At 32.7% G+C, this 12080-nt stretch overlaps 1 protein-coding gene across 1 annotated transcript in view; it reads left to right on the top strand.

The window, feature by feature from the left end:
• The first annotated feature begins 9594 nt into the window (after positions 1-9594).
• The window catches only part of LOC148954592 (uncharacterized), a 93263-nt gene continuing 90777 nt past the window's right edge, over positions 9595-12080 (top strand). The window contains exon 1 of the mRNA XM_089086358.1: positions 9595-9621. Coding sequence (XP_088942484.1) covers positions 9595-9621 — 27 coding nt within the window. The remainder of the gene's footprint in view (positions 9622-12080) is intronic.

The raw sequence follows: 12080 nt of genomic DNA, 5'->3' as shown, positions 1-12080 counted from the left end.
CGAGATAATATTAGAAAACTTATAGATTATAGTATGAATGACATGCAAAAACATGAAATACTACTACTACTACTAGCAATTCACTGTAACAAAAGGACACCAGAGACCAATACAACTATGTTTTATTAAGAAAATATCTGAAAATGCTTAAGACATAGTACAAATGGATTGCAAAAACCATGAAGATAGAAGTACTACTAGAAACTTGCTGCAACATAAAGCCACCTGAGGTCAACACAGATACGTTTTATCATGAAAAATATCTGAAAATGTTGAAGGTATAGTAAGAAAGACTTTCAAAAACATGATAATAGTACTAGTACCAACAACATGTTGCAATACTAAGCCATCTGAGGTCAACAAAAGTACTTTTAATCTAGATAATATTAGAAACTTTATAGATTATAGTATGAATGACATTAAAAACATGAAATACTACTCCTACTGCTAGCAATTCACTGCAACATAAGGACACCAGAGACCAATACAACTATGTTTTATTAAGAAAATATCTGAAAATTTTTAAGACATAGTAGTAATGGATTGCAAAAACATGAATATAGAACTACTACTATCAACTTGCTTCAACATGAAGACACCTGAGGTCAATAAAGATACGTTTTATAATGAAAATATCAGAAAATGTTTAAGATATAGTACAGATGGATTGCAAAAACATTATAATACTACTAGTACTAACAACTTGCTGCACTACTAAGCCATCTGACGTCAACAAAAGTAAGTTTCATTGAGGAAATATTAGAAAATTTACAGATTATAGCATGAATGATATGCAAAAACATGAAATACTACTACTACTAACAGCAACTCACTGCAATATAAGGACACCAGAGGCCAATACAACTATGATTTATCAAGAAAATATCTGAAAATGTTTAAGATCTAGTACAAAGGGTTTGCAAAAAACATGAAAATAGCACTACTACTAGCAACTTGCTGCAACATAAAGCCACCTGAGGTCAATACAGATACGTTTTATCATGAAAAATATCTGAAAATGTTAAAGGTATAGTAAGAATGGCTTGCAAAAACATGATAATAGGTTGTGAATATTCTCCATGAAGAAAAAAACTTGCACTTTAATTCTAAATTTTCTCAATGAAGTGAAGAAAAGTTCAAAGTTCTCTTCTGAATTTTTTCAATGAAAAAAAAATAAGTTACAAATCAATTCTAATTTTTTCTAAGAAAATAAAAAGGCTTCACTTCAGTTCTTATTTTTCTCAGAGATTAAAAAATTTAAAGTTCTGTTCTAAATTTTTCATAGAAGATAGAAAAAAGATATACTTCAATTTAGAGTTTTCTCAATGAAGTGCAAAAATGTTCAAGTTCTCTTCTGAATTTTCTTAAAGAAGAGAAAAAAGTTGGCTCAACTCTTAATTTTACCAAAGAAGACTTACAGTTAACTTATAATTTTAGTTGGAGTCCAATTCTAATTTTTCCAAAGAAAAAAAAGTTTCCACTTCATTTCTGATTCTTCTCAGATGATAAACAATTTAAATTTCTGTTCTAAATTTCTCTTAAAAGATAGAAAATATTCAAAATTTGATTGTTAATATTCTCCATATAGATAAACATGTCCACTTTAAATATTAATCTTATATATTAAAAAAAGAACATTTCGAGTTCTCCTCTGAAAAATTTTTAAATTAAAAAAGTTATATCAAATATGAATATTACAAGAGAAGAGTTACAGCTCAATTCTAATTTTATTTAGAGTTCAATTCTAATTTTCTCCAAAGAAAAAAGAGCTTCCACTTCATTTCTGATTTTTCTCAGAGGTGAAAAAATTTAAAGTTCTGTTCTAAATTTCTCGTAAAAGATAGAAAAAAGTCATACTTTGATTGTGAATATTCTCCATCAAGATAAAAATGTCCACTTTAAATCTGAATCTTCTCAATGAAAAAAAGAAAATTTCGAGTTCTCCTCTTAAAAATTTTTAAATTAAAAAAATTAGCTCAATTCTTAATTTTACAAGAGAAGATTTACAGCAAAATTCTATTTTTAGTATCCAGTTCAATTCTAATTTTCTCCAAATAAAAAAAAGATTCCACTTCAGGTCTGATTTTTCTCAAAGAGATGAAAAAATTTAAAGTTCTGTTCTAAATTTCTCGTAAAAGATAGAAAAAAGTTATTCTTTGATTGCGAATATTCACCATGAAGATAAAGAGTTCCACTTTAATTTTAAGATTAATCAAAGAAAAGAAAAAAGTTACAGTTAAATTCTATTTTTCCAAAATAAAGTAAAAAAGACTCCACTTCTGTTTACACTTTTCTCTAACACATAGACATTTTTAAGTTCGGTTGTTAATTTTCCCATAGAAGATAGAAAAAAGTTATTCTTTGATTGTGAATATTCGCCATGAAGATAAAAAGTTTCACTTTAATTCTAAGTTTTCTCAACGAAGTGAAGAAAAGTTCAAGTTCTCTTCTGAATTTTCTCAATTAAAAAGAAAAAAGTTACAGATCAATTCTAATTTTTTCCAAGAAAATAAAATTGTTCCACTTCAGTACGTATTTTTCTCAAAGAGATGAAAAAATTTAAAGTTCAGTTCCAAATTTTTCATAGAAGACAGAAAAAGTTATACTTTAATTCTGAGTTTTCTCAAAGAAGAGCAAAAATTCTCAAGTTCTCTTCTGAATTTTCTTAAAGAAGAGAAAAAAGTTAGCTCAATTCTTAATTTTACCAAAGAAGAGTTACAGTTCAATTCTAATTTTAGTTACAAATTTTCTTCAAAGAAAAAAAAAGCTTCTACTTCAGTTCTGATTTTTCTCAGAGGTTAAAAAATTTAAAGTTTTGTTCTAAATTTCTCGTAAAAGATAGAAAATAGTCATACTTTGATTGTGAATATTCTATATCTAGATAAAAGTTTCCACTTTAAATCTGAATTTTCTCAATGAAGAAAAGAAAAGTTAGAGTTCTCTTCGGAAAAATTGCTCAATGAAAAAAGTTACGGATCAATTCTAATTTTTCAAAATAAAGGGTTCCTCGTTTCATTTCTTAATTTTCTCAAAAAAGTTACAGATCAATTCTAATTTTTTCCTATGAAAATAAAAATGTTACACTTCAGTTCTGTTTTTTCTCAAATAGGTGAAAAAATTTAAAGTTCCGTTCTTAATTTCTCGTAGAAGATAGAAAAAAGTTATACTTTGATTGCGAATATTCGCCATGAAGATAAAGAGTTCCAATTTAATTCTAAGATTTCTTAAAGAAAAGAAAAAAGTTACAGTTCAATTCTATTTTTCCAAAGAAAATAAAGAAGGTTCCACTTCTGTTCTTAATGTTCTCAAAGACAAAAAAAATCAAAGTTATATTCTAAATTTTTCCACAGAAGATAGAAGAAGTTATACTTTGATTATGAATAGTCATCATTAAGATAAAATTTCCACTTTAATTATAAGTTTTCTCAACGAAATGAAGAAAATTTCAAGTTCTCGTCTGAATCTTCTCGATGAAAAGAAATAAGTTACAGATCAATTCTATTTTTTCAAGAGAAAATAAAAAGATTCCAATTCAGTTCTGATTTTTCTCAATGAGATGGAAAAAAAATTTAAAGTTCTGTTCTAAATTTCTCGTAAAATATTGAAAAATTTATACTTTGATTGCGAATATTCGAAATGAAGATAAAGAGTTCCAATTTAATGCTGATTTTTTCTAAAATAATTAAATAAAATTTCAACTTCTCTTCTGAAGATAAAAAATTTCAACTTTGATTCTGAGTTTTCTCAATCAAGTGCAGAAAATTTCAAGTTCTCTTCTGTTTTTTCTCAAAGAAAAAAATAAAAAGTTATACTATGAGTGTGAATATTAGAAATGAAGATAACGAGTTCACTTTAATTCTGAGTTTTCTCAATGAAGAGAAGAAAAGTTCAAGTTTTCTTCTGAAGATAAAAAGTTCAAGGTTAATTCTGAGTTTTATCAATAAAGTGAAGAAAATTTCAAGTTCTCTCCTGAATTTTCACCATGAAAAAAATAAGTTACAGATCAATTCTAATTTTTTCTAGAGAAAATAAAAAGGTTCCACTTCAGTTCTATTTTTTCTCAAAGAGGTGAAAAAATTTAAATTTTTGTTTTAAATTTCACTTAAAAGATATAAAAAAGTCATACTTTGATTGTGAATATTCACCATGAAGATAAAGAGTGTCACTTTAATTCAGATTTTTCTTAGAAAGTGAAGAAAATTTGAAGTAAATTCTGAAAATTTCTCAATGAAAAGAAAAAAGTTACAGTACAATTCTAATTTTCTCCAAAGAAAATTATAGGCAGCGAGCTAGCGCTGCCTAAGTAAAATACGATGTGGGCACAATGTGTTGTTTTTTGTTGTTTTTTTTCTCCATACCCGGGCACTTCGTATCGAAGGAGTTGTCGTGGAAAGTTCGAAAAGGGCTCATTCGATTGCAAATTGGAGTGGCTAGTGCCCTTTTTAATAGTCGAAAGTAATTGGAGGGCCCCTAACCCCCCTCCCCCGCCCCTCATTCCCCCCCACAACTACAAACCACCTTTTGATATATCCCTTTTTTTCAGAGTCGTTGTTTTACAAATATAAAATATATTTTTTATGAGGACACTCCCCCACAACACTCGGGAAAAGGGTTTTAAGTTATGCCCTGTGGGCATATGAGGTTTTTATAGAAGGCGTTGTCGTAGAAACTTCATAAAAGGCTCATTCGATTGGATATTCAAATTTATTGTTCCATTTTAATAGTCGATAGTGATTTGTGGTAAACTATATCCCCCCACGCCCAACATTTCACCAAACACAACATAGCAAAATTGGGAGATAGCCATTTTGTTCCGCGGAGTTGTTTTACAGATCGAAATTATGTGTTTGATGACGACACTCCGTCACAACCCTTGGGGACATGGTTTTAAGTTATGCCCTGTGGGCATATAAGGTTTTATAGTAGGCGTTGTCATAGAAACTTCAAAAAAGGCTCAGTTGATTGGAAATTCAAAGGGATAGTGCCCTTTTAATAGTTGAAAGTGATTGGACGGTAACTAACCCCCCTCTCACGCTCACCTTTTCATAGGCAGCGCGCTAGCGCTGCCTAAGTAAAGAACGATGTGCTGGATTCAGCTTCATCGAGCGAATTAACGCTTCAAATTTGTTATGTAGTGATATGCAGAAGCTTCTGCGGATATCACGATCTTTCAGCTTATTAGTGTCGAACTGTTTGTGTGTTGTGGCGTTGGTTTTCGGTTTCTTAGCTTTCAGTTTAATTCTTACTTCGGCTATAAGCAAGATGTGATCGGAATTAACTTCTGCTCCTTGACATCCCCTCACGGCGATCAGGCCACGTCTCCAGTGTTTTGATATGAGGAAATGATTGATTTGGTTTTTTGTCCATCCATCGGGGACACCCACGAATCCTTCTGCCCCGTTTTATATTCGAACATACTGTCGCCTATCACAAAGTCATTACTTAGGGCATAGTCAATTAGGAGTGCACTGTTTCCATTCATGTCTCCGATGCCATTTGGGCCCAGAATTTCAAGGCAGTACTGACGATTTGCACCGACTTTAGTATTTAGATCGCCAAAAACACAGATTATATCGTGCCTGTGAACGTCTTTGGTGACCAATTGTAGCATGCTGTATAAAGCATCTTTTTCCTCATCATCAGCTTCGTTGGTCGGAGCATAGCAGGCCATGATGTTCATTTTGTATCATTAGATATGAAACGCGCTAATAATATACGTTCGCTAACTGGTTTCACTTTCGCCATTGTTTTGATTTGAAGTGGTGACAGCATAATTCCTATACAAGCGTAGTGGACAGAAGGGTGACTGCTCAATGTCATAGCATACCCATCATCAAATTTCTCTAATCCATTTGCAGTCCACCTTATTTCAGTGAGAACGAGTATATCGATGAGGTATTGTCTCATCTCTTTAATAACTTGTTCTGTCTTGGATATCTGGTTCATCGGTCACACACTCCACAAATCCCTCTTTCTGTGTAGTTTCGCCGTCCAAACGCGGGGCCGGGGGCCGGCGGGGACGGGCTTTTGGGGGAGGTGATGCATCCGAGGCTGGTGGAGGCATTTCAGTGGTAGGTGTTGGGCCACAGAGGGTTGCCCCTTAGGGTCTAAGGCTTGGGATTCAAACCCACAGCCCAAACCACCTCTTTTAACGTACTTGGGATCGTCAATTTACCCTTACCTCAGAGAGGCTAGGTTCCTAACATGGTTGACTTAAAACTTTGAATATGTTCATTTTCTCTATATATATATCCAAATTTAAGGCAAAAACATAATCTTCATGAAACACAAGAAAAATATAAAAACTAACTTAAAAAAAATTTAAAACTAGATAAATGAATAAATAATTTTTACATCCAAAAAACGAAAATTTTCCAAACTACACTCCTGTAAATTTTTTTGAAGTTGAAAAGAATATTGTTTTTATAAGCTTATCAGCATCGAAACAGAGAATTCCTGACCTACCCCTTTAGTTAGGCAGCTCAGGGCTATTGCCGCTTTCGAAATACTTTTGCTAAATTCTTTGGTGCAGTCTTTTTTCGAATACATGCATTGCATGATTCTGTTTTTACGATCTTAGCTATTTTAGGTCTGATAAATACTGGAACCTTCTTTGTTATAATTCTTGGTCTCGTGCACAGTGAGATTGGCTTTGGGGTGTGTCTCATAGATTCTGTCTGTTTTTTCAACTGGTGTTCTTCTATAGACTGGCCTGGCTTCCGGTTCCGTTTTTCAAGTTCCAGCTGCACTAGTAAAGTCCTTTTATTTTCCATAGAAAACTGTTCACACTCTTAAGGTACCAATGGTTGGACCTCCGTCATAGTGTATACACTTTGCCTTCTCTTTCTTGCTGCCATTTCACGCAATATAACCTAACCAAAATACCAACTAAATACTTAAATGAAATATAGCTACAATTTATTTTCCAACCGAGCCAAAGCAGTGTCTGGTATAAAGAAGTGACCTGACCAGTTTCTTGTCTCATGTTCACATCATTCGCGATCGAAATTCTCGAGTGTGTTTTATATAATACTTCACCGTTTTTACTTCAAGGGGCAGGGATGAAAAGACGGTCCCAGTTTTCATTTATTCTGAGAGGGGAGTCCTTTTAACAAATTTTTCTCCCTACTCTTCCTTTGTGTAGTTCATCATTATTTTCATCAAAGATTTCGATATTCTTGATCAGTTTTTTTTTGCTTAGATCGACTCTTGATTTTGTCTTTTGCCAAAGTTCAATAAAATAAAAATGGTAATTAAAGAGTATTTTGCACATATTTGTCCAAACTTTGAACAATATAAAGACAAACTTCAATTACATAGACGAATGTCACAAAAACCGAGTTTTGAAATTGCTTAGGCTCAGGATGAAGAAAAAAACCTACTGGCTATTCAAAATCAGCAACATGTCAACATTTTCCCATCAGAATTGATTCTGCCTTTCCGTGATTAAATATAAAAAAAGGGTTTTCATCTGAAAGTAAAAAGCAACTCTAAAACTTAAAACGAACAGAAACTATTCCGTATATGAGGGGAATACCCCCTCCTCAATACCTCGCTCTTCACTCTATTTTTTTTTAGTATTTAAAAAATACTTCTTATTTAATTAAGCGACCCTTGTTTTTCAGGAGTTGTCTTTATAGATTTGGGACAAATTATCCCTTCATATACAGGATAATTTATGTTCTTTATAAGTCATAATTTTGCTTCTTACTTTCAGCTGAAAACCTTGTTTGTGTATTTCGTTGTTGATTATTTTTCAAATAATACCACACTCTCTCCCTCTTCCCTCTATCGAACATCCCTCCTCACAAAAATTACTCCTTAGAAAGTTCTTTCGTGTAGGATTTCGGGTAGGATTTCGAGCAAATTCCCCCGTGTAAATTTTTCCCATGGACCTCCCCCCCCTCACCTGGCAGTCCCGCGTCCGGAAACTTGTCAGTTTACTTGCCACGCCAAAACACAACAAGTGATCACAAGGAAAACTGAATAACTTAGAGCCCTGTCCCGAGGGGCTGTGGGGGTCTTGTCTCTTCAGAGGCATAGATATTTGACCTTTCAATTATGCTGATTAAAAGAGCTATCTTAAATTTTAGATCGGATGACTTTGGGAAAAAACGGGTGTTGGAGGGGGGGGGGGGATAATAGGGACATTTAAAAATGGGGTGTAATAAAAAAATGCATACAGACTTTTATACCTAAATTCTGGCACACTTATTAAAAAAAAATAACCCTGGCAAAAAAAAAAAACAAAAGTTTTAAAAAAAGTTAAATTGGTTGTTCTTTTTTTACTAATGTGTTTGTATTATTTTACTTTTAATGCGGTTAATTTTGGGGGTACCCCCCCCTTTGTCGAAAACCACACATATTTACGGTGGCTCGTTACGTTTGTTAGATACGGTAAACTTAATTAATTTTTTATATCTGGAATCTGCACTAAAAGCCAATTCTTTTGCTATGTCTATTGTTTTTAAAATTGTATATTTTAGAGTTGTGGTTACTATTGGGCCGATTCGCTTCTTACTTACAGTTTGTTACCACGAACTGTTTGATTAACTGAACAGCTTCGGAAAACACTTTCAGAAGGGAGGCTGATGGTGGGCATGGACATTAATTTCATGACAACCTCGTATAGGTGTTTCTGAAACCCTTTTTATGAGACTTCAACGACTTGATTGAATCAGTTTTTTTTACAACTAATGACTCATTATTGAAAATCTTCAGAACCGTGACAGATCTGGCTGCTGACGAAGCATGTCTTGCATTGACTACTGAAACTTCTTCATGACATTTCAACAAATTGGCTTAAATCAGGAATGGCAGAAACACAGCGACTGTTACTGGATTTTCATCTAGTTATATAGATTGAGCAGCCAAAAAGGGCACGTCCCTGTTTAGTGATTTTTGCTTTCGAAATAACGACTATCGTCCGGGTAAGCATATATTGTTATAAAATATAGATCAAGACCTATATTCATCGCAAAGGCTATGATATAGCCAGGACATATAAACCTAAAAGGTTCTTTATCTAGCCAATCATTTAAGGAGTCCCCAGAAACATTTGAAGGTCCACCCTCCCTAAACCGTAGTTTGATTTTGAGAACAGGCTATGCCAACTTATGTATGTAGCTAAGTATGCTGTAAAGCAGCATTACATTACTTTTCTTCTTCTCGACCATTTGCGAAACATTTTTCTATGTTGGATTTTTTTTCGCTGGACGTTCACCAGTAGATAGCAGAAAAAACCGAAAATATTAGAAAATTTCCAAATATCGTTTTAGATATTTATATTTACGTTTCGATATCGATATTTAGTTCGATATATCTTTATATCTATATTGATATCGAATATCGCCCAACCCTAGTTTAAATCGCAATCATTTTTTTTTTTTTTTTTTATTTGTCAATTAGTTTATAAAGTCTTTCTATTAGAATTTTTTTGCCATACAACCCACTTCTATTGTGGATTGGTGCGCTGAATTTAGGAGTCTTCGTCCAAGAAGGTGAAGCTTTAAATCCTAGTTCAACCAATTATTTGGTTTGGACGAGGGTCAGTGGTGTGACTCTGTAAGCTCAGCAGAGTCAACCCAGCTCTAAATGGGTACCTGGAAAAATCTGGAGAAGGTAAATAGGAAGGGCGTGCGAAAGAACAGGATGGTTGGCCCTTAACCCCCCTTTGCACTGTCTGGCTGAAGGGCCAAGAAACGGAGATCAGCACCGCCGGTAGGGACTGTAAAGTTCAATGCTGTATTATTTATCTTTTACATTTTTATTGTACTTTGAAGAGGGGAATTGGTCTGGAATTTTTTTGTATTGAAATCATTTCTGTGAAAAACTTTTCTCAAAATAAAAATCAATGTTTGAAATAAGGTTTTAGTTTAAACAACTTAAAGCTAATTCAATTTAGTTTACGGGGATGAGGTCAATGGACTTAGAACTAAGTTCCTAGAATATAGGGAGAGGGCTCAGTCCCTTTCTTGGAGGTCACTAGCCCCCCGTCTTATGCCCCAATTTCCCCAAAGTAGTCCCATCAAAGTTTTGAGGTAGCCATTTTGTTTAGGATGAAAAAAAAGTTTATTTCGTATTATACCGTATGATTTACTGATAATTCATCCAATACATCCTCGAATGCGAGTGTCTTCTATCAATCAAATCACCTTAAAACCTCAACAATGTCCATGTAATAACAAATGACTGGATAAAACGTTATTAATAATGAATTGTAGATGTCAGACAAAACTATAACGAAAAAAAGACATTGTTAATAACATAACTTTACATATCAAAGCAAAACAGCCCCCATATAAGAGGACATTTTGTACAAAGGATTTCAGTTGTCTAGTAAAATGTCCAAAACGGAATGCTACAAGTAAACGAGACAATACTATCAATCGTAAGAAAGATACCAAATTTTGTTTCGATGCTTCAAATCTTGAAAAAGTTAACTTTGTTTATAAGAAGATGGTGCTGTTGTATATACTGATGAGACCATTACATAATCTTCTAAAGTACATTTAAACTAAAAAATAGGTTGCAATGTATTTGCGACAATATTTGTCACATAAACTAATTAAATTTTAATATATTGTTCTTATTAATAATACATGTGTTATTCTGCATAATGATAACTCTTGCTCCAATACTCCTCCCACCGGCTTGATCCTTGACGTACGCTGTAAAATTATGTGAAACCCCGAAATAATTTTATTTTTCGGGGTTTTGTTAGTCAAGTAACCTTAATCTGTGAGTATTTTATGTGGTATGTAATAGCTAAATAAATGGGGCTTATAAAATGGACTTTAACCTTGGAGCCTCATAAAATCCGTATCTGTCCTTACAAATTATTGACCCCCCCCCTCTCTTCATCGTCTTATCAAAAGTACAAGTTTAAATTCTTTACTCCAAGTCAGATTTTTCTGAAACATAAAACTTTGATTAAAAATTTGTTCCCTATTTATAGATGAACAGTGTAATTTTAATAGTTACAAAAATACTTGAGAAGATGGAAATAGTATAATTTTCGATTAGAGTTGAAAAATTCATGCGATTATTACTCATTATTTCGCCTCTTATTGGCTGACTCTTAGAGGGTTCTGAGTGTTATTAGTTTTTATGCGCACTTTTAATGATTTAAAAATACAAGGAAGAATTTTTTTACTCATTTATACGTAGAGCGTGAAGTAGTTGCTTCAATTACTTATTAATTATTAATTAATAAGGAATTACTGATTAATTTCCCAAGCTGAAAAATTACAGAAATTTCTGGAAATGAAAGACCTTAATGCATAGAAATTAGTCTAGACAAATTTGAACAGGAAGAATTATCACAAATAAGAATTGAGCTACTACCCCCTACAACCCGCAAAGCCACAAGCCTCGATTTTTTTATTGTATTATTTATTACAGGTTAATAATTATAATATACGAAAAAAAAAATAATAAAATAAAAATCAAAACTGTAAATTTAAAATCCTTTTATCAAAATAAAAATCCCACCACCTTTAAACATGAACATTGTCATTGGAATAACACACGGCAGGATAATGCTTTATTGATAAAAAATTGTAGATATCAGAAAAAACTAAAACAGAATATGGGCATTATTGTTAACAGCATTTTATATACAAGGGCAAAACAGCCCCATAGGAGAGGATATTTTGTACAAAGGACTTAAGCTGTCTAGCAAAATTTCCAAAACGGAATGCTAAAAATAAAGGACACAATGCTATGAATGGCAAGAAAGACACCACATTGTTATTCTATGATTTAAATGTTGAAAAAGTTATCTTTGTTTTGAAACAAATGGCGCTCTTGCATTTACTGTATGAACTGTGTCTGGACCATGGTATAAATTAGGTTTAAAAATTGTAGATGACAGACAAAACTAAAACAGACTATGATCATTATTGTTAATAGCATTTTATATACAAGGGCAAAACAGCCCCATAGGAGAGGATATTTTGTACAAAGGACTTAAGCTGTCTAGCAAAATATCCAAAACAGAATGCTAAAAAAAACGGACAAACTGATTTGACTGGCAATAAAGACACCAATTTTTTATTTACCTTAGGTTCACACAGTTG

The sequence above is a fragment of the Artemia sp. Qi Xiang Cuo genome, chromosome 3, assembly GCF_049724085.1.
Source record: "Artemia sp. Qi Xiang Cuo chromosome 3, ASM4972408v1, whole genome shotgun sequence".
NCBI lineage: Eukaryota > Metazoa > Arthropoda > Branchiopoda > Anostraca > Artemiidae > Artemia > Artemia sp. Qi Xiang Cuo.
Note: the sequence above shows the minus strand (reverse complement) of the source record. Positions and strands in the feature narration are given on the sequence as shown.